General features: G+C 37.8%; 1 protein-coding gene across 1 annotated transcript in view; it reads left to right on the top strand.

Annotated features, from left to right (window-relative positions):
• LOC308633190 (androglobin-like) overlaps positions 1-21,248 on the top strand; it is a gene marked incomplete at both ends in the record, with an annotated part of 78,981 nt that overhangs the window by 44,881 nt on the left and 12,852 nt on the right. The window contains 4 exon segments of the mRNA XM_081265733.1: positions 4,812-4,888; positions 4,890-4,907; positions 9,976-10,150; positions 20,819-20,909. Coding sequence (XP_081121859.1) covers positions 4,812-4,888; positions 4,890-4,907; positions 9,976-10,150; positions 20,819-20,909 — 361 coding nt within the window.

Here is a 21,248-nt window from a genome sequence, read left to right on the forward strand (position 1 = left end):
AACAATCATGACTTGAAAACTTGGTCACTATGCAAAATTTTGGGGAGGTGAGGCTTAATGAGAAGTGATTTAGGTCATGAGGGTGGAGCAGAGGGATTAATGGCATTATTGCACAAGTGAACTGGTTATCACAGTAGTGGGCTTACTCTAAAAGAGTTTGGCCCTCTTTTCTCTCTAACCCTCTCTTTGCCCTTTGGCTTTTGCCATGGGATATTACAGCAAAAAAACTGTCACCAGATGCCAGTTCCTCAATATTAGACTTCCCAGCCACTAACTGTGAGGAAATAAATTTGGTTCTTTATAAATTACTCAGTTTGAGGTATTCTGCTATAGCAGCACAAAATAGACTAAGGCACTTAGTATGCACACAAATGTGCAATGTTTTACCTATTTGGGGGAGTTTCTGGAACCCTGAATCCCTTTTATAAGATGTAAATATTTTAGCTCAAAATATCCTATTTTTATTATGTTAATACCCAGAATTCACAGGTTAGTGATAAGATGATAACACCAAAACTGTGATACCAGTATTTATAAGCAGCTGCAATTTGATGGGCTGTGTGATGATACATGCTTATCAAATATTTAGAAGTTGACCCCTGAATAAACCCTGATGTTTTTAATATTTTCACATTAAATATTGCAATCCCATAAAAATTATTGTCATAGAATTTAAAGCACATTCTTTCTGTCATCAACATTATTAATAGCTATATGTTAAGACCATGTCCTTTACCTCATATTTCTAGTAATTATTGTTCTATGACCTAATTTAGAATTCCCAAGTTTCTGTAGATTTTATGATGCAACACTATAAAATAAATGGAAAATGTTCTCTCAAAATACTTGCATCATAGTCAAACTTTATTTGAATATCATATAGAATCTAGAGCTTGAATGACATTATAGGTTTATGGCAAATTATTTGATTTCTTTTTTTTAATATTCTTTTTTTCTTTTTTTATTGGTTGTTCACAACATTACAAAGCTCTTGATATTTGATTTCTTAATATTAAATATTTAGCTTTAAGAAACTTTAGGAAAGACATAAAAACTTCCATTGTATAATAAGCAAATATGGAATGTAATTTGAACTAATTTTTTTTAATATTTATTTTTTAGTTATAAGTGGACACAATGTCTTTATTTTACTTTATGTGGTGCTGAGGATGGAACCCAGTGCCTCACACACACCAGGAAGCTGCTCTACCTCTGAGCCACAACCCCAGCCCCTGAAAAACTTTTATACTTAAAAGATTTTAAAATCAGAATTTAGAAGAGAATTAATTTGATGGTTGATTTTATGTGTCAACTTCACTGGACCATATAATGCCCAGATATTTGATTGTAAGCCATTAATATTTAAAAGAGTAGGCTGGGTAACATAGACTGCTTGATCTAGTGCAAGTGGACCTCATTCAATCAGTTAAATGCCTGAGAAAAAGTCTGGCTGTCCCCCAATAAGAGAAAATTCCTGCTGCCTGATCGCCTTCGGACTCAAAGTGAAACTCTGACTATTCCTGGGACTTGAGTCTGTTGACCTTCAGAAAGGAACTATAGTTAGAACTTGTCAGCCCCCATGATCATGTGAACCAATTCCTTATAATAAATCTCCTTTTATATATTTCATATCAGTTCTGTTTCTCTGGATACACCTGACTAATACAGATACTCGTACCATGAAGTAGGGTGCTGCTGTAACAAACACCTACAAATATGGAGGTGGCCTTGTAACTGTGATAGGTAGTGGCTGGAAGACTTTTGAGTGCCTTCTAGAAACAGCCAAGATTGTCTTAGAGGGCCCTTCCCCCCAATATCTTTCATTGGTGCATTATAGTTGTATATAGAGACATATATGTAATAAGTTGTTATATATTCGTACAAGTACACAATCTAATTTGGCTAATGCCATTCCCCAGTATTTCCCCTTGCCATTCCCTCCTCCTTCCCCCTAGTCCCTGGTCCCTTTCCTCTGTGCTACTGATTTCCTTTTGGTTTTCATGAGATTTCTCCATTCTCGCCCCAATTTTCTTTTCCCTTTTCCTCTTTAGATTCCACGTATGAGACAAAAATATGACCCTTGACTTTTCTGAATTTGGCTTATTTAACTGATCATAATGTCCTCAGTTCCATTCATTTTTCTTCAAATGACATAATTTCATTCTTCATGGCTAAATAAAACTCCATTGTATATGTATACTAATTTTTTATATCTATTCATCCATTGTCAGAAACCTACACTGGTTCCATAGTTTGGCTATTGTGAATTGTGCTGTAATAAATATGAATATGCATATATCACTCTACTATGCTGACTTTTTAATTTTTAGGATAAATACTGAGGCATGGTCTAACTACATCATATGATAGCTCCATTCCTACTCCTTAAGAAAACCCCATACTTTTTTTTTCTTTTTCATGTTAGTTTTATTAATTTATAATCCTGCCAACAGTGTAAAAGTGTTCCTTTTTCTCCACATCCTCTGCAGCATTTAATATTACTTCTATTCTTGAAGGCTGCCATTTAAACTGGAGAGAGAAGAAATCTAAGTGCAGCTTTGATTCGCATTTCTGTCATTGCTAACCATATTGAGCATTTTTAAAAACATATTTGTTGGCTATTTGAATTACTTCTTTTGAAAAGTGTCAGTTTAGTTAATTTGCCCATTATCAATTGGGTTATTTGGGGGTCATTTTGATATTAAGTTTTTAGGTTTTTTATATATTCTGGATATTAATCCTCCATCAGAAGAGTATCTGGCAACGGTTTTCTCCCGTTTTGTAGGTCTTTCTCTTCACAAACTTAATGGTTTCCATTGCTCTTTAGAAGCTTTTTAATTTGATGCTAACCCATTTATTAACACTTGGCATTATGTCTGAACTTTAGAATCCTATTGAGAAAGTCATTGCCTGCACCTAAATGTTGGAGTGTTGACCCTATGTTTTCTTCTGAGAATTTCATAGTTTCTGGTCTAATTTTTAGCCCTTCAATCCATTTTGTGTTGACTTTTGTGCAACTCTAGCTTCATTCTTCTACATACAGATAATCAGTTTTCCCAGAACCATTTGTTAAAAGGCTGTCTTTTCTCCAATGTATATTTTTGGCACCTTTGTCAAGAATCAGAAGACTTCATCTGTGTGGGTTTGTCTTTATGCCTGCTATTTTTTACCATTGCTATGTGTAATTGTTTTTATGTTCATACGATATAGTTTTGGTTACTGTGGCTCTGTAGTAGTAACCAAGTTAGGTCTTGTGATGTCTCTAAGCATTGGCTTAGAACTGCTATGGCTATTGTGGGTCTTTTATTCTTCCAAATGAATTTTAGGACTATTTTCTCTAGTTTGAGAAGATCAACATTGGTATTTTAATGGGTATGGCACTGTATAATTAATGATATTAAAAAATATTTACATAAAGTCATTTCTAGGCAAAAATATGTTGAAGGTGAAGCTTAGCTTCTCCTTACTACATATAGTGAGATATGAGAGATGAGAGTTAAATTATGAGGATTATGAAGCAAAAAAAAAAACTTGAAGTTTTGGGAAATCCTCAATCTCTATTGCAAAACAGAGAGAGAGAGATAAATCTTGTTGTAGAAACAATACCAAGAATGTGTGAACAATCACTCTGTAAGGAGATTAGCAATGGACTAGACATCTCAGCAAAGATCAGGAATACAAATGAATTTGTACCCACAGAGTCAAGACCATTTTAACTAAGGGAATAGAGAAATCAGGATGGAATAAAAGAAGCCTGTTGGACTTCTAAAGTCTACAGAACAGAACAATAGAGCTGTCTGGCTTTGAAAATAAATATGTGTTATCTTTCAAGAAAAGGGAAGAATGATCCCTTGAAATGATTCAAAGACACTCGGGGCTTCCACTGTCATGAAGGCTCAGGGAGCTAGACTGTTTCCACCCCAGCCTCAGCGGGTAGGCTCACCTTTCCTGTTTCAGTAAGTCAGGCTACCCCTACAAAGAGCAGGTGGGCTCCTGCCAATATCCTCATGAGTGGATCCATTGCAAAGAGTCACCAGGCAAGGCCTCCACCCAGGTCTGAGTGGTTGGGGCCACCACCTAGAGCTATTGGTAACAGTGAGCCCAGAAGGCAGAGAATCCAGCCAAAGATTGTTCTAAAGCTTTAAGATCTACTGGACCTTGCCTTGTGAGGTTTTAGACTTACTTGGAATCCGTCTCTTCTTCCTCTTTACTCCTTTCCTGTTTCTTCCTTTTGGAATGAAATCATCTTTCCTTTGCCTGCCTCAACATTGTGTTTGGAAGCATCTACCTTGTCTAGTGTCACAGGCTCATAGTTATGGAGCAGTGACTCAAACCTCAAGTCTTAACCATATGCTATTTAGATATTTATACAAGACTTTGGACTTGTTTGAGGTAGAAATTGAGGTAGAAATCAGCTAATATTTTTTGGGGGGTGCTTTGAGGATGGGATAAATGTCATTTGCATGTAAGAAGGGCATACATTTAAAGAGCTGAGATCAGAAGGTTACAGAAGGAAATGTGCATCCCCCATATTCAAGTGTTGAATCCCTAACCCCCAATGTGAGTCTATTTGAAGATAATTTCTTTAGAGAAGTAGTTAGGGTTCAATGAGGTCACAAAGGCGGTACCGTAATTCAGTGGGGACTGGTCTAATAAAAAGAGGAAGACAGTAGATCTCCCTCCCTTCCTCTCCCCCTTCCTCTCTCTCCCCCCTTCCCCTTGCCATGTGAGGTCACATGAGGCACAGTGAAAATGTGACTGCTTAGACCCATTTTTATTAGGATTTTCTTGTGACAATGTTTGTTTTACAGGTTCTTCAGGAATTCAGTCCACTCATATGGCTGTTTATGCTACCTTTACACCTCTCTATTTGTTTGAAAACAAGATTTTTTTCATTAGAGAAGATGGTAAGCATTCAAAACCAAGAAATACATTATTATTTAAGGTGTGTGTAGGTGGTGTGGGGTGGAGGGGTTCTTTGACTTACAGGGACCTGGCACATCCACAATTATCTTAGATGATTACAATTCTGATTTTTTTTTAAAGAGAAAAAAATATAGTCACACTTTAGTTTTAAATATTTGTTATTATACACAGAAGGAAACGTAGAATTTATAAATGTCAGTGAAAATGATACATACCATTCCTGAATACTGATTAATGAACTTCCCATACTTAGACCACATATGTTTTCCTAACCTAAGATGATTTAAATTAATCTACACTCTGGCTGGACAGCCAGTTTATGAACTTCCTTGTATCCAAAAATAGTATGATGTAAATGCTACTTGCTTGTTTTCTTTCAAATTTAACAAATGGTAGAAAATTTAGAAAATGTGGTCAAAAGTAACAAAATATTCATGGTATACAAGCCTAAGCACAGGCACTGCTAATATTTTGGCACATATCTTCTATGCATGTTTTCTCTGTGTACTTGTGTTCTTTTTTTATAGAGTGGAAACCAGTTGTTCATTTAACAATTACAATATTAGCATTTTTCTCATGGCATTACATTTTAGTCATTATAATTTTTAGCGATGCATAATATTATGCTGTTGTATAATTTGTAAGTTACCTTTTGTTGTTAGGGAAATTTTTTCCCATTTCCCTGGTAATAGTAAAGTGTATCAAGTTTCTGTACAATACATTTCGACAAATGCTGAATTGCATTTAGAGTGTATTGGGTCCCAATACTGTTTTGTGACTTTAGACATCTGATACTTAATTCTAGGATTCCCTACATTCTAAAGTTATGACCTTAAAGTATAAGACTAGGAATTATACTGACATAAGTGCATATGAATGTTCCTTTGGTTAGTTCGAAAGATCTGAGCTTTAAAACATTAATGAAAATTAGCTTTAAATGTAAATACTCCAATTGGAATACTGATTATAGTACTTTACTATATGCATTGTATTTGTCTTTTAGATTAGCTTGGGAGCATAATGTTATCATTTTTATCTTCTTCTCCTTTTCCTTTTCCTCCTCCTTCTTCTTCTTGTTCTTTCTTCTCCTTCATCCTCATTCTATTTTTTAGATAGAGCCATTCCTAACTGCAAAAATATACCATGGAGCAGTGATAACATCATAAAAATGATCAGGCACAGCATGCCATCTTGAGTAGAGGGATAGCAGCAGTTTCTCTGATTTTAAAGTGAAGCTGTGATTAGCTATAGTTCAATTGCAGAATCAGAAATTTGTACTGGTTCTAAAAATAAGTAGCACAATATTCCAAGTGTGCTTCCAACTTCTTTCTCAAATCAAGTCTCTTGTTGAGATTAGGGCTGGCCACCTCATCCCTGATTCTTTTCTTAACCTCTTTTCCTGCCACTGATGCAGTCTGGCTCAGATATTCTAGTTAAAGACTATCTGCACTATTAAAGAACACTAGCGTGTTTTGTACAATGCTGTGGCCTCGGGTCTTGAGAGGTACTCAGACTCTTTTAAAAATATTAACATGTAGGCCTAGTATGAATGCTTTACTTAACAAACAACAGTATGCAAAATAATCTAATTGAACTTATGGTGGTACTACTGAAAGTCTAAGATTAAACACAAAGTTAATTTTGAATTTAAAAGACACAAAAAACCCTATAAGCACATCTGTGCATTTGCTGGTTAATTCAGTTTATTAATTATCTATTATATGCTAACAATATGCTATGTCCTAAAGACACAAAGTAAGTAAGATTGACCAAGTCTCTCCTCACAAAGTTTAAGAATCTGAGGACGCAATCAGACAATTAAGCAAATTTTGCTAATATGGTTAGAAACCTGTCATAACACCAAGCTCATGAGGTGCCTGCATCATGGTAGATGTAGCTGCACCATGTGTGTTTGGAGTTGTGACCAAATGAATAATTGAATAAATGAATGAAAAAAAAAATCAATGGAGAAGAAAAAGCACAAATGTCAGTTTTTCCATTGGATAACTAGAGAACTCCCAAGAAAAACTAACAGTTTAAGCTACAACCTTGAGAAGTTATGCAGGTAAACAAGAAAAAGTGTGTTAGCAGCCGCAGTTGTGGGTGAAAGTCAGGTCTTAAAGACCTTTATAAATCCGCACCTAGGATGTTGAAATAGTATAAGGTGTCAGGGGATCTGCAATTAACACAGCAAAGGCAAAAGTAATTAACCTGCCCCCAAGGCTATGATGGTCATAAGAGGGTCATGCTTCTCCTAGTTTGCCTGCTGATTCTCTTAGGTTAGCTCTATCTATGAGGCTGTTCTAGTTTCCTGATAAATATCAGATTATAATAGAGATATAATGTTTTAATAATAAGCCTTTAGGAAACAATCTCTTTCCTAATAAAAGTTTATTAAATGGAGAACGCTGCTAAACATTATAACCCCAAAGACAATGAGATCAAGTAAAACAAAGTAAATTACTTGCATTTATTTAAATAAATGAAGAAGATGACAAGAGAAACTATAATAAAACTTGAAAAGGACCAAGATGCCAGGAATTACCCTACACGATTCAACATCCTCCCCACTTGGGTATTCTAAATGATTTTAGTTTTATTTAGATGGATGACTTAGGAGTTTTTAAGAAAGATTCCTCTGTGTGCCAAAGCTCCTGCTCCTTCCTTCAGAAAGTTTGAAATGAAATGGGGTAAAAGAGTAGAAGGAGTTTAGGAAAGGAAATATATAAATTATTCAATAAAAACTTATTGGGCACCTACTCGGTGTTTGAAGCACTATTCTAAATCCCTGTCTGTCTCTAATCCTAATCCAAGGAACTTTGAATTCTTCAATGAAATTTCTTATCATTGAACTCTTATTAATAACATTGTTTTACAAAATCAGAATCATTGTGTAGTACGTTGAAAATAAAATGAAAAATTAGAAATTGCCTTTTTAAAATTTCTCATGCTATAGTCAAGTTGGTACTTTGGCAGATGACTCAAACAATAAGTAGGTGCAGACACCATACTTTGTTCTTCGGACTGGTACTTTACATTTTCAAAATATTTAAAATCATTTTATTTTCAAACACTCTGGGGTTCAATAAAGAAAGACTTTAAAAATGCAAAGGCTTGTTGCAATAATGAGAAATTAACATAGGTAGGCCAAAAATATCACTCACAAAAATGTTCAGTTTATTGAATGTATAAATACTTCTTGAGTCTGACCTCTATTTTTGATACTGTTGATATGTGACTTTTTTGGGGGGGGGGTCACTGGGGATTGAACTCAGGAGCACTCAACCACTAAGCCACATCCCCAGTCCTATTTTGTATTTTATTTAGAGACAGGGTCTCACTGAATTGCTTAGCATCTTACCTTTGCTGAGGTTGGCTTTGAACTGGTGATCCTCCTGCCTCAGTCTCTCGGGCAGCTGGGATTACAAGCACGTGCCCCCAGAAGTGTGACTTTTATAGGACCACACCTTTTTAAATACTAAATGAGGCAGGTTTTTATTGAATGACCTCGAATTCTTTCATAAGATTTCATTGAAAGGGGCTGGGGCTGCAGCTCAGTGGCAGAGCGCTTGCCTAGAATGTGTGAGGCTCTGGGTTAGACCCTTAGCACCATGTAACAAACTAAACAAAGTCATGCTGTCCATCTACAACTATAACAAACAAGATTTAAAAAAAAATATTTCATTGAAAGGATTACTTTCAAGTATTGACTTGATCCATGGAAACTTCTAAAACCTGACAAAGTTCAAGCTGTAGGAGAAGTTTCTAGGAAAGTTTTTTTAAAGCCACTTTAAGACATAATTACAGAAATTTTGGAATATTTTTCAGCAAACTGCTAAAATCTAATTTAAAAAAAGGAAAAGAAGAATTTTTCTCTACTTCTTAATTAGGCCACTCTAAAGACCATTAAGTCACTTTTATCTTTACTTTGAATGATACTTTTACATGGCTTTACTGGACTCACTGATTAGCTCCCTCTTAGGATGATTCCTCCAGTTCTAGCTCACGGGTGCCCCCACCTGTTTTGTGTCTTGGTGAAGTACAGATTGACCTGAGTCCTGAGAGCAAGGCAGATTCCAGCTGAAGCAGTAATTTGGAAGAGGCTGATGGGTAGACTGCTGGTCCTTCTAAGTGAAACTTTTGTAAATTTAGAGTCTCAATTGCAGTTATTCCATCAAAATTAATGATGCAAAATTAGAAGGAAGGAAGAGTTATTGGCAAAACCAACTTTAAAGTAATTAATATTGCATTTTATTTTAAGTGTTAAAGCAAGCTGTGGAAGTCAGAATTTGGTTATGGTATACATGTGTTATTATTTAGAACTAGTACTTTACATAGTGTGTGTGTGTGTATGTGTATTTATAACTTCAAATTTCACACACTTTTCAATTTCTGATGGCATATATTAGGCAGAAGTCAGTAACCCAAGTCTATGTAAATATTATTCCTAATTATTCCAAAGTAGAGTGGCTTCAGGAGACCTGAGCATTTGAACATGGAAACACTCCTAGATTTGGCAGGGCAGCCTGTGTCCCCTGCACTTGCATGAATGCCACACTGTCGTGACTAATCAGGGGGATTTCCCACGAGGGAGCCCTCTGTTAGAGAGAGAGGGAACAGTCTTAGAAAAGGCAACAGCCTGCCACCCAGTTGACCTGAGCACATTTAGGACAGTGAATTGTCTTTAATATTAGGTAACAATTCCCAGTAATAAAAACTAGGATTAAAACTTGGACCTATAAAAATCATGGTGAAAATTTTGGACAATGATGAGTGCTAAGATTGTTGCTGTCTCATGAGGATCTTGAGCTTTTAGAACTGATTCTAGTTCTAGTCTCTCATTTTTTTTCAAATAAGAACATTAGCCTCTCCTCCATCAAAATTAAAAGATGGAAAGAAATATAAATGGTGACAGTGCTTATAATAAAGGAGGTACAAAAATGGATGGTCAAATATCATGGCAATAGCATTTTTATATTGAAAAAAAATATGATCTTAAAGCTGGAGGTGATTGAAAGAATCCTTTTGCGTCTTCTCTCCATTTCCTAGGCAAATTCTGCTGAGAAACTTAGAGAATATGGACTCTCCCACATCTGTAGCCATCCTGTGCTGGTGACACGAAGCAGGTCATGTCCCCTTACAGCCCCACCAAAACCACCTCCCTTACCCCGCTGGAAGCTCATCCGCCCCAAAAAAGAGATGGTCATAACAGATGAACCTCAAGGTAGTATCGTGTTGTCTTGAAATGTTTCCAGTTACCAGTTCTCTTCATAAAAGTTTAATAATTTATTTTGTGATGAAAGATGAATGTTGAGGTCCAGCTCCATCACTACACCTAAAACCTACTTGAATTTTATATCTAAATTCTATGTTCTTAAAAAATTAAATCTCTACATCTCAGAAACCAAGCATTTTTGTTCATTTCTAAATTGACCAGCCAATCACTTCTCTCTTTGAGTTATTCTTAGCATGATAGGAAAGTAGATTGTAGTAAATAATATGGAAACTTAATAGAGTATATCAAGCCTCTGGAATGAATTTCCAAGGGGAAAATCACCACGGAATATCATGCAGAACATAATCTTTGAGTTATATGATTTATAATTAAAACTCCTATAAAAATAGAACTTCTACTATGAAGTGGCCCCCAAGTTAGTGCCTTCATATGGACGCAGTGAATGATGGTTGTCCTCAGAAATAAATAGGTTCTCATGGGCTAAGGAGAGGGAGGCCTGTGTTCCCATTCTGTTATTATATTCTCACAATTCATTTTTTTAAATTTTTTATTGGTTGTTCAAAACATTACATAGTTCTTGATATATCATATTTCACACTTTGATTCAAGTGGGTTATGAACTCCCATTTTTACCCCATATACAGATTGCAGCAACACATCAGTTACACTTCCACTGATTTACATATTGCCATACTAGTGTCTGTTGTATTCTGCTGCCTTTCCTATCCTCTACTATCCCCCCTCCCCTCCCCTCTCCTCCCCTCTTCTCTCTCTACCCCCTCTACTGTAATTCATTTCTCCCCCTTGTATTATTTTTCCCTTTCCCCTCACTTCCTCTTGTATGTAATTTTGTATAACCCCGAGGGTCTCCTTCCATTTCCAAGCAATTTCCCTTCTCTCTCCCTGTCCCTCCCACCTCTCATCCCTGTTTAATGTTAGTCATCTTCTCATGCTCTTCTTCCCTACTCTGTTCTTAGTTACTCTCCTTATATCAAAGAAGACATTTGGCATTTGTTTTTTAGGGATTGGCTAGCTTCACTTAGCATAATCTGCTCTAATGCCATCCATTTCCCTCCAAATTCTATAATTTTGTCATTTTTAATCCAGAGTAATACTCCATTGTGTATAAATGCCACATTTTTTTTATCCATTCGTCTATTGAAGGGCATCTAGGTTGCTTCCACAGTCTTGCTATTGTGAATTGTACTGCTATGAACATCGATGTAGCAGTGTCCCTGTAGCATGCTGTTTTTAGGTCTTTAGGGAATAGACCCAGAAGGGGAATAGCTGGATCAAATGGTGGTTCCATTCCCAGCTTTCCAAGAAATCTCCATACTGCTTTCCAAATTGGTTGCACCAATTTGCAGTCCCACCAACAATGTACAAGTGTACCCTTTTCCCCACATCCTCGCCAGCACTTCTTGTTGTTTGACTTCATAATGGCTGCCAATCTTACTGGAGTGAGATGATATCTTAGGGTGGTTTTGATTTGCATTTCTCTGACTGCTAGCGATGGTGAGCATTTTTTCATGTACTTGTTGATTGATTGTATGTCCTCCTCTGAGAAGTGTCTGTTTAGGTCCTTGGCCCATTTGTTGATTGGGTTATTTGTTATCTTATTGTCTAATTTTTTGAGTTCTTTGTATTCTCTGGATATTAGGGCTCTATCTGAAGTGTGAGGAGGAAAAATTTGTTCCCATGATGTTGGCTCCCTATTTACCTCTCTTATTGTTTCTTTTGCTGAGAAAAAAACTTTTTAGTTTGAGCAAGTCCCACTTGTTGATTCTAGATATTAATTCTTGTGCTATGGGTGTCCTGTTGAGGAATTTGGAGCCCGACCCCACAGTGTGTAGGTCGTAGCCAACTTTTTCTTCTATCAAATGCCTTGTCTCTGGTTTGATATCAAGCTCCTTGATCCATTTTGAGTTAATTTTTGTGCATGGCGAGAGAAAGGGATTCAGTTTCATTTTGTTGCATATGGATTTCCAGTTTTCCCAGCACCATTTGTTGAAGATGCTATCCTTCCTCCATTGCTTGCTTTTAGCCTCTTTATCAAATATAAGAAAGTTGTAGTTTTGTGGGTTGGTTTCTGTGTCCTCTATTCTGTACCATTGGTCCACCCGCCTGTTTTGGTACCAATACCATGCTGTTTTTGTTACTATTGTTCTGTAGTATAGTTTGAAGTCTGGTATCGCTATACCACCTGATTCACACTTCCTGCTTAGCATTGTTTTTGCTATTCTGGGTCTTTTATTTTTCCATATGAATTTCATGATTGCTTTCTCTATTTCTACAAGAAATGCCATTGGAATTTTGATTGGCATTGCATTAAACCTATAGAGAACTTTTGGTAATATCGCCATTTTGATGATGTTAGTTCTGCCTATCCATGAACAGGGTATACTTTTCCATCTTCTAAGATCTTCTTCAATTTCTCTCTTTAGGGTTCTGTAGTTTTCATTGTATAAGTCTTTTACCTCTTTTGTTAGGTTGATTCCCAAGTATTTTATTGTTTTTGAGGATATTGTGAATGGAGTGGTTGTCCTCATTTCCATTTCAGAGGGTTTGTTGCTGATATACAGGATGCCTTTGATTTATGCGTGTTGATTTTATATCCTGCCACTTTGCTGAATTCATTTATTAGCTCTAATAGTTTCTTTGTAGACCCTTTTGGGTCTGCTAGGTATAGAATCATGTCATCTGCAAATAGTGATAATTTAAGTTCTTCTTTTCCTATTTTTATGCCTTTAATTTCTTTCGTCTGTCTAATTGCTCTGGCCAGTGTTTCAAGAACTATGTTGAACAGAAGTGGTGAGAGAGGGCATTCCTGTCTTGTTCCAGAATTTAGAGGGAATGCCTTCAATTTTTCTCCATTCAGAATGATACTAGCCTGGGGCTTAGTGTAGATTGCTTTTACAATGTTGAGGTATGTTCCTGTTATCCCTATTTTTTCGAGAGTTTTGAACAAAAAGGGATGCTGTACTTTGTCGAATGCTTTTTCCGCATCTATCAAGATGATCATATGGTTCTTATTTTTAAGTCTATTGATGTGGTGGATAACATTTATTGATTTCCGTATATTGAACCAGCCTTGCATCCCAGGGATGAATCCTACTTGATCATGGTGTACAATTTTTTTGATATGATTTTGTATCCGATTCACCAGAATTTTATTGAGGATTTTTGCGTCTAGGTTCATTAGAGATATAGGTCTGTAGTTTTCTTTCTTTGAAGTATCTTTGTCAGGTTTAGGAATCAGTGTGATGTTGGCCTCGTAGAATGAATTTGGAAGTTCTCCCTCTTTTTTTATTTCCTGAAATAGCTTGAAAAGTATTGGTATTAGTTCCTCTTTAAAGGTTTTGTAAAACTCTGCTGTATACCCATCCGGTCCTGGGCTTTTCTTAGTTGGTAATCTTTTGATGGTTTCTTCTATTTTCTCAATTGATATTGGTCTGTTTAGGTTGTCTATATCCTCCTGTCTCAATCTGGGCAGATCATATGACTTAAGAAATTTATCAATGCCTTCACTATCTTCTATTTTATTGGAGTATAAGGATTCAAAATAATTTCTGATTATCTTCTGTATTTCTGAAGTGTCTGTTGTGATATTGCCTTTTTCATCCTGTATGCTAGTAATTTGAGTTCTCTCTCTTTTTCTCTTCATTAGCATGGCTAAGGGTCTGTCGATCTTATTTATTTTTTCAAAGAACCAACTTTTAGTTTTATCAATTTTTTCAATTGTTTCTTTTGTTTCGATTTCATTAATTTCAGCTCTGATTTTAATTATTTCTTGCCTTCTACTTCTTTTGCTGTTATTTTGCCCTTCTTTTTCTAGGATTTTGAGATGAAGTATGAGATCATTTATTTGTTGGTTTTTTCTTTTTTTAAGGAATGAACTCCATGCAATGAATTTTCCTCTTAGAACTGCTTTCAATGTGTCCCATAGATTCCGATATGTTGTGTCTGTGTTTTCATTTATCTCTAAGAATTTTTTAATTTCCTCCTTAATGTCTTCTATAACCCATTGATCATTCAGTAACCTGTTGTTCATTCTCCAAGTGATGCATGATTTTTCCTTCCTTCTTTTATCATTGATTTTCAGTTTCATTCCATTATGGTCAGATAAGATGCATGGTATTATCTCTACTCCTTTATATTGTCTAAGAGTTGCCCTGTGACATAATATATGATCTATTTTTGAGAAGGATCCATGTGCTGCTGAGAAAAAAGTGTAACTGCTTGATGTTGGGTGGTATATTCTATATATGTCAATTAAGTCTAGGTTGTTAATTGTGTTATTGAGTTCTATAGTTTCCTTATTTAACTTTTGTTTGGAAGATCTGTCCAGTGGTGAGAGAGGTGTGTTGAAGTCTCCCATGATTATTGTATGGTGGTCTATTAGACTCTTGAACTTGAGAAGAGTTTGTTTGATGAACATAGCTGCACCATTGTTTGGGGCATATATATTTATGATTGTTATGTCTTGTTGGTGTATGGTTCCCTTGAGCAGTATATAGTGTCCCTCTTTATCCCTTTTGATTAACTTTGGCTTGAAATCTATTTTATTTGATATGAGTATGGACACTCCTGCTTGTTTCCAAAGTCCATATGAGTGATATGATTTTTCCCAACCTTTCACCTTCAGTCTATGTATGTCTTTACCTATCAAATGCGTCTCCTGTAGGCAGCATATTGTTGGGTCATGTTTTGTGATCCATTCTACTAGCCTGTGTCTCTTAATTGGTGAGTTTAAGCCATTAACATTTAGGGTTATTATTGAGATATGGGTTATCCTTCCAGCCATATTTGTTTATTTATGTTACTGAATATGGTTTGTTTTCCTCTTTGATTATTTCCCCCCCTTTACTGTCCTACCTCCCACTGTTAGTTTTCATTGTTATTTTCCATTTCTTCTTCCTGTGATGTTTTGCTGAGGATTTTTTGGAGAGATGGTTTTCTAGCTGCAAATTCTTTTAACTTTTGTTTATCGTGGAAGGTTTTAATTTCATCTTCCATCTTGAAGTTCAATTTTGCTGGATACACAATTCTTGGTTGGAACCCATTTTCTTTCAGTGTTTGAAATATGTTATTCCAGGATCTTCTAGCTTTCAAAGTCTGTGTTGAGAGATCAGCTGTTATCCTGATTGGTTTACCCCTAAATGTAATCTGTTTCCTTTCTCTTGTAGCTTTTAAAATTCTCTCCTTATCCTGTATGTTGGGCATCTTCATTATAATGTGTCTAGGTGTGGATCTCTTATGATTATGCACATTCAGCATCCTGTAGGCTTCTAGGATTTGGGATTCTGTCTCATTCTTCAAGTCTGGGAAGTTTTCTCGTATTATTTCATTGAATAGATTGTTTATTCCTTTGGTATGGACCTCCATGCCTTCCTGTATCCCAATGACTCTTAAGTTTGGTCTCTTTATGCTATCCCATATCTCTTGGATGTCCTGCTCATGGTTTCTTAACTGTCTTGCTCAGCTGTCTATGTTCTTTTCAAGTTGAAATACTTTGTCTTCATTGTCTGATGTTCTATCTTCTAAGTGTTCTACTCTGTTGGTAGTATTCTCAATTGAGTTTTTAAGTTGGTTTATTGCTTCCTGCCTTTCTAGGATTTCTGTTTGTTTGTTTTTTATAACTTCTATCTCCCTGTATAGTTGATCTTTTGCTTCCTGGATTTGTTTATGTATTTCATTGTTGAAGAGATCTTTCATTGTCTGATTTTGCTGTCTAATGTCTTCCTTGAGACTCCAGATCATCTGAAGCATGTATCTCCTGAAATCTTTATCTGACATTCCATCTGCTGCAGATATTACCTCTTCTAATGTTGAGTTGACCTGCATTGCTTGTGGTCCTTTCTTTCCTTGTCTCTTCATACTGTTCGCGTTTCTTTCTGCTTACTGAGACTGTTGTGTTGTTGAATTTTCCCCCTATATATTTGTATTACTCTTGTATAGTTGCAAAGTCTCCCGCGCAGGCGCGGGCAGGGGCTCTGGTCCTCCTCCAATTGGGGCGCTGTGCCTACCACATCGGCAGGCCGCTGGGCCTATTCTGCTGGTTGGTAGCAGGTGCGCTTACCTTGTAGGCGCGTGGGGCGGCTCTGCTACTCCCAGGTTGCTGGGCCTGACCTGCTGGTGGGTTGCAGGTCCGGCTACCTTGCAGGCGCGGGGGGAGGGCGCACACCTATTTGTATTTAGACAGTTACGCAAAATGGAGGACGTAATGCTTGGGATGAAAGTTGGGGGGAAGGGGAAGGTAGGTGCTCTTGAAAAGAAAGAAGGAGAGGGAGATAGATAGCATAGAGGAGAATGGAAAGAGCCGTAAAACTTGGAAGGGGAGAGAGAGAGGGAAAAGGGAGAGAAAAAATTAAAATGAAATAGGAAATAAAATTAGGTCTTAGAGATCCATTTTCTTCTCTTCCCGTAGGCAAAGCTGTGCCCTCCGGGCTGAGTTTTGCCCTCAATGTGTCAACAGCAATCCCTGTAAGGCGGTTCCTGGGAGTCTCTCAATCCTGTTGGTCCAGAGCCGTTTCACTTCTACGGCCCCTCCTCCCCTTCCTCCTGCCAGCCAGCCAGGTCCTGCTCACCGGAGGCAGTTCACCAAGGATTTAGTTACACTTTCAGCCCCACCGAGTGCTCTATTTCCCTAACTACTGAGCACTCTCGCTGTCATTCATCTAAGCCCCAGTGCTGTGGAGCTGTAGTCTGGGAGTCAATTGTTTAATTTTTCCGGACCCCTTTGGTGGGCACACCTTCGGAATCTGGCAGCTAAGACCATTGGTGTCGCTGCTGGTGGTAATAGGAGTTGGGGGTCGAGGATCCCCTCTACTTCCCTCAGCCCCTACAGTCACAACCACACTGCTGGCGGTAGGAGGAGTTGGGGGTCTGGAGTGTCCTCTGTTTCCCTCCGCCCCTACCGTCACACCCTCTCAGTTCGCGGTTGGGGGATTTGGGGGTGGGGAGTCTTCTCTGCTTCCCTCTGCCCCTACAGTCACGCCCTCGTCACTGGCAGTAGGGGGAGTTGGGGGTCGAGAGTCCTTTGGCCCTTACGGTCACGCCCATGGAGAGATTTTGAAGTTTCCCGGTTGTTTGTATCTGATGTGTGTGGGAGTCACACACCTGCTAAAGTAGATTCCGCTGGGAAGGAATCTCTTTGGCCGAACTTTGGTGACTTCCCCTCTCTGCTATGGCGGGCCCCTGGCTCCTTGCCGGAGTGTCCGAAGGGTGGGGTGGAACTGGCTTGTCTCTGGTCTGACACAATCTCTGGTTTTAGTTCCCAGTTCGCTATTTCGTAAAGGGTTGGTTAGATTCCCTTCACGCTGTCTGGGGGGGGGAGCCATTCACCTGGTGGGCGGGGCTGTTAGTAGAGCCGGGAGGGCACGGGCTATCTTCTGGGCCAGGCGGGGACACTTCTCGCTGCGCCGGGCTGCCGGTAGAGCCGGGCAGCTGCGGCCGTGTGGCTAAGATCCGGGCAGGTGGAGTGGCCGTTCGCTGAGCGAGAGCGGGGCCTCTTGGGACGGCGAGGTGGCTGGTGGCCGCTCGGGGCCGCCGGCCGCTTTCTGAGGCGGCTGGTGGCTGCGGGACTGGACCTCCGCGCCCGCGTGGCCGGCCAAGATCCACTTGTCTGGGACAAAGTGACACTTCTAATAAACCTACCAATTCCCGGCAGGTCCCCTCTTCACGGAATTTTGCTAGAAGTTCCTCAGTAGGTAGACTGCCGCTGTTCCAATGGGTCTTTCTGATCCCGTTAATGTGGAGACATTGGAATCGCTGCTTCCTCGCCGGCGGCCATGTTGGATCCCCCTCACAATTCATTTTTAACTTCCTCACAGTCCATGTCTTAAAACCTTCACATATTTTTTTCTCTACAAGTTTTCGTTCTTACTCTATTTTTTTCCCATGCACATAATATTTAAATAAAATCAGGACCAAGAGAGCAAGAAAAGGAATGAATGAGACCATAAGTGCAAAATCAATTTTAAAGCAAAAACACGAAATGAGGGGATGGATTTTTATTTTTATTTTTATTTATTTTTTTTTAAGAGAGAGTGAGAGAGGAGAGAGAGAGAGGGAGAGAGAGAGAGAGAATTTTTTAATATTTATTTTTTAGTTCTCGGTGGACACAACATCTTTGTTGGTATATGGTGCTGAGGATCGAACCCGGGCCGCACGCATGCCAGGCGAGCGCGCTACCGCTTGAGCCACATCCCCAGCCCGGGGATGGATTTTTAAAAAGAAACACTAATAATCAAACAATTGAGATATAAACCAATAATTCATATTTGAGTATGTTTATTCAACATACATATTCTTCCCATAGCTAATTTAGCATGTATACTTTTAAATACAGGATGAAGAAAACTGGAATGCTATGGGTTGTGTGTGTGTAGTGTGTGTATGTGTGTGTGTGAATATATATATATATATATATTTTTTTTTCTCATTCCCAGAAGCTTAAATTATCCTGTTAAAAAATAGACTTTGTTATTATTTTAATGTACATCTCCTTGATTTTGCATGTTTTCCATTTGTTTTGTCTGATATTTCATTATTTTATAATTCTATTAATTCAGTAACATCATTTTCTGGAAGTTATTGCATCAGAGATTGTATAAATGATCGACTTCTTTTACTACAATTAAATAGCTGAGGCAATTAACTTATAAGGAGGAAAGGTTTATTTGGGCTAATGCTTTGAAGATTCCATTCTAAAATTGGTTTGGTACTCTAAGGAGCCATCATACACAGAACACATGAAAGGCAGATCGTTCATCTCATGAGCCAGGAAGCAATGAAGAAGAAGAAAAAAAAAGACTGTGAGCCCTCAGTCTCTTTCAAGGGCACATCCCCAATGGCCCAAGACCTCTCACAAGGCCCTACCTCTAAAGGTTCCACCACCTTCCAATAGTGCCACTCTGGGGACCACGCCTTTATTTAACACTGGGCCTTTGGAGGGCATTCAACCTTGAAGCTATAGCAGGAGTTTCATTCAAAGGTCATCTGAAATATAGTGAAACAGTGAAGGCAGAGCCATAGTGAACGTACACTTGCCACTTACCAAAGGCATCGCTGCTGAGCTTTAGATATGCTTCAGCGGTGGATCCCAGGATTCATCCTTGTATCCTTTTGAGTGGTGGGACTGTCTTTGCATTGCTTTAACTCCTGCTGTCACTTCAAAGGTGGGTAATAGTTCATTGCAAGTGACAAGAGAACTGTGTCCCAGTCACAGAGGAAATTGTAAGACTCAGTGGTACTCAGGAGCCTAAGACTGCCCTAATCACATAGATTGAAATATTTACCTGTTCCTCGCCTCTTATATCCCACCATAATTTATACATTTTAAAAATATAAATTACAACTGGTAACCATGTAATTTTCCTCACATTTGCTCTCTGCCTACATTGACACCACCAGTACAGCTGGTAGCAAAGATTTCTCTAGCACAACATGGGTTATCCTTGCCAGAAAGGAACAAAAAGAAAAAAAAAGTCTGTCTGGGGTGGAAAAGAGAAATGGTGGATTTATTTTTTATTCAGGCTCAGCCACCTTGCCCTTTCTGCTAAATTCTTTCAGACATTGCCACATATTATTTTGAGTTCAGCAGTGACTTGTTGGTACCAACAAAGTGTGTGTGCTGCTTTGAGATCCAAGAACTCCTTCTTTCCCTCCCTCATCTCTTCCTGCCTGCCTGCCTCCTAAATGCTATGTTTTAGTTAAATGCAATGAGTCACTAAAAACAGTTGTTCATTCAGAGCATTAAGGAACAACAGAATGAAAGGAAGAACACTGAACATACAGGTGTCCTCTGATTTTGCAACCGACTGTTGTGTAATTCTGTCATATTCTCTGTAAATTGGGGATGGTAATCTCGTGATTGGTAAAATTCTATACCGGCAGTGTCCTTACCCTAGGGATGTCATATAATTATCTTTATTCTCTCTATTAGTCTCAATAATTAAATTAAAAAGTAACCAAAAAAATAGGGAGAGAGATCATTTTGGAGGATGACAATGGAATAATCAGGGAAAATTTGTCTGTACTGTGTTATAGCCTCACTTCTCTTCCTCATGTCCAATTTCAGTGCTCACCAGGGGAAGGCACAAGCTGTGTTCCCACTTCTAGATCAGCTTCAGAGTTAGGAGTGTCCGCAGATCCTCTCTTACCTGGTGCTTTTGTTTCTACTCTGACCTTTAGTTTATTACATTTTCTGTTCCTCCACTAAGTTCTCCCATTTCCTCTTCCAGTCTTAAGTCACTGTGTTGTAGAGGCTAACAAAGGGAACACATTTTTTTTAGTAAAAAACTTTCTTTTATAGAAAAATCATTCTTGTACTTGAAATAGCAGCAAATGCCAAGTAATATTTCTTTAAGATATTACCATCTTTCCCCCTCGAGACTTAATTGTTTCATATCACACTCTAGGAAGCAAATGTGGTACAGAAAAAAATTAATATTGGCAAGATCATAAACTGTTTCAGTAAAAAACCCTTAAGTATCTTTGTAAATTTCAATTTAACTGTATTGAAATATGTTGCATAAACATAAAAATATGCTGCATAATTAATCTAATCAGAACTGCATTTAATGTTAAGATCTGCATACAATTCTAAAAGTCTTTTTAAAATGTATATCACAATTCCTAACTGCTACTTTTTAGAACCAGTAATAAAGAAGCCTGAACAGTTTCTTGAGATTTCAAGTCCATTTTTGAATTACAGAATGACTCCATTTACAATTCCAACAGAAACGTAAGTATAAACATTCTTTATCAGAAATACATCTTGTTGACAATAAAGTACTTTGTGGTGTGTGTTGTTAAAAAAAATAACACTAAATGAAAGTATTTTGAAGAACATTAAGGAAAAGGCAAAATATAGGTACGTAGGTAGATAGGTGATAGATGGATAAATAGATGATAAATAGATATTTCCTTGATGTCCTAAAACTTGTGAATACACTTATTCACTTATTAATATTAAACATCTTTGACTCAACTTTTTATGTGTGAATCTTATAGACTAAATGTTTGTCTTCCCTCCAAATTCATATATTGAAGTCCTAACCTGGAATGTGACTGGATTTGGAGA

Source organism: Spermophilus citellus, assembly GCF_964194105.1.
Source record: "Spermophilus citellus genome assembly, chromosome: 14".
Classification (NCBI taxonomy): Eukaryota; Metazoa; Chordata; class Mammalia; order Rodentia; family Sciuridae; genus Spermophilus; species Spermophilus citellus.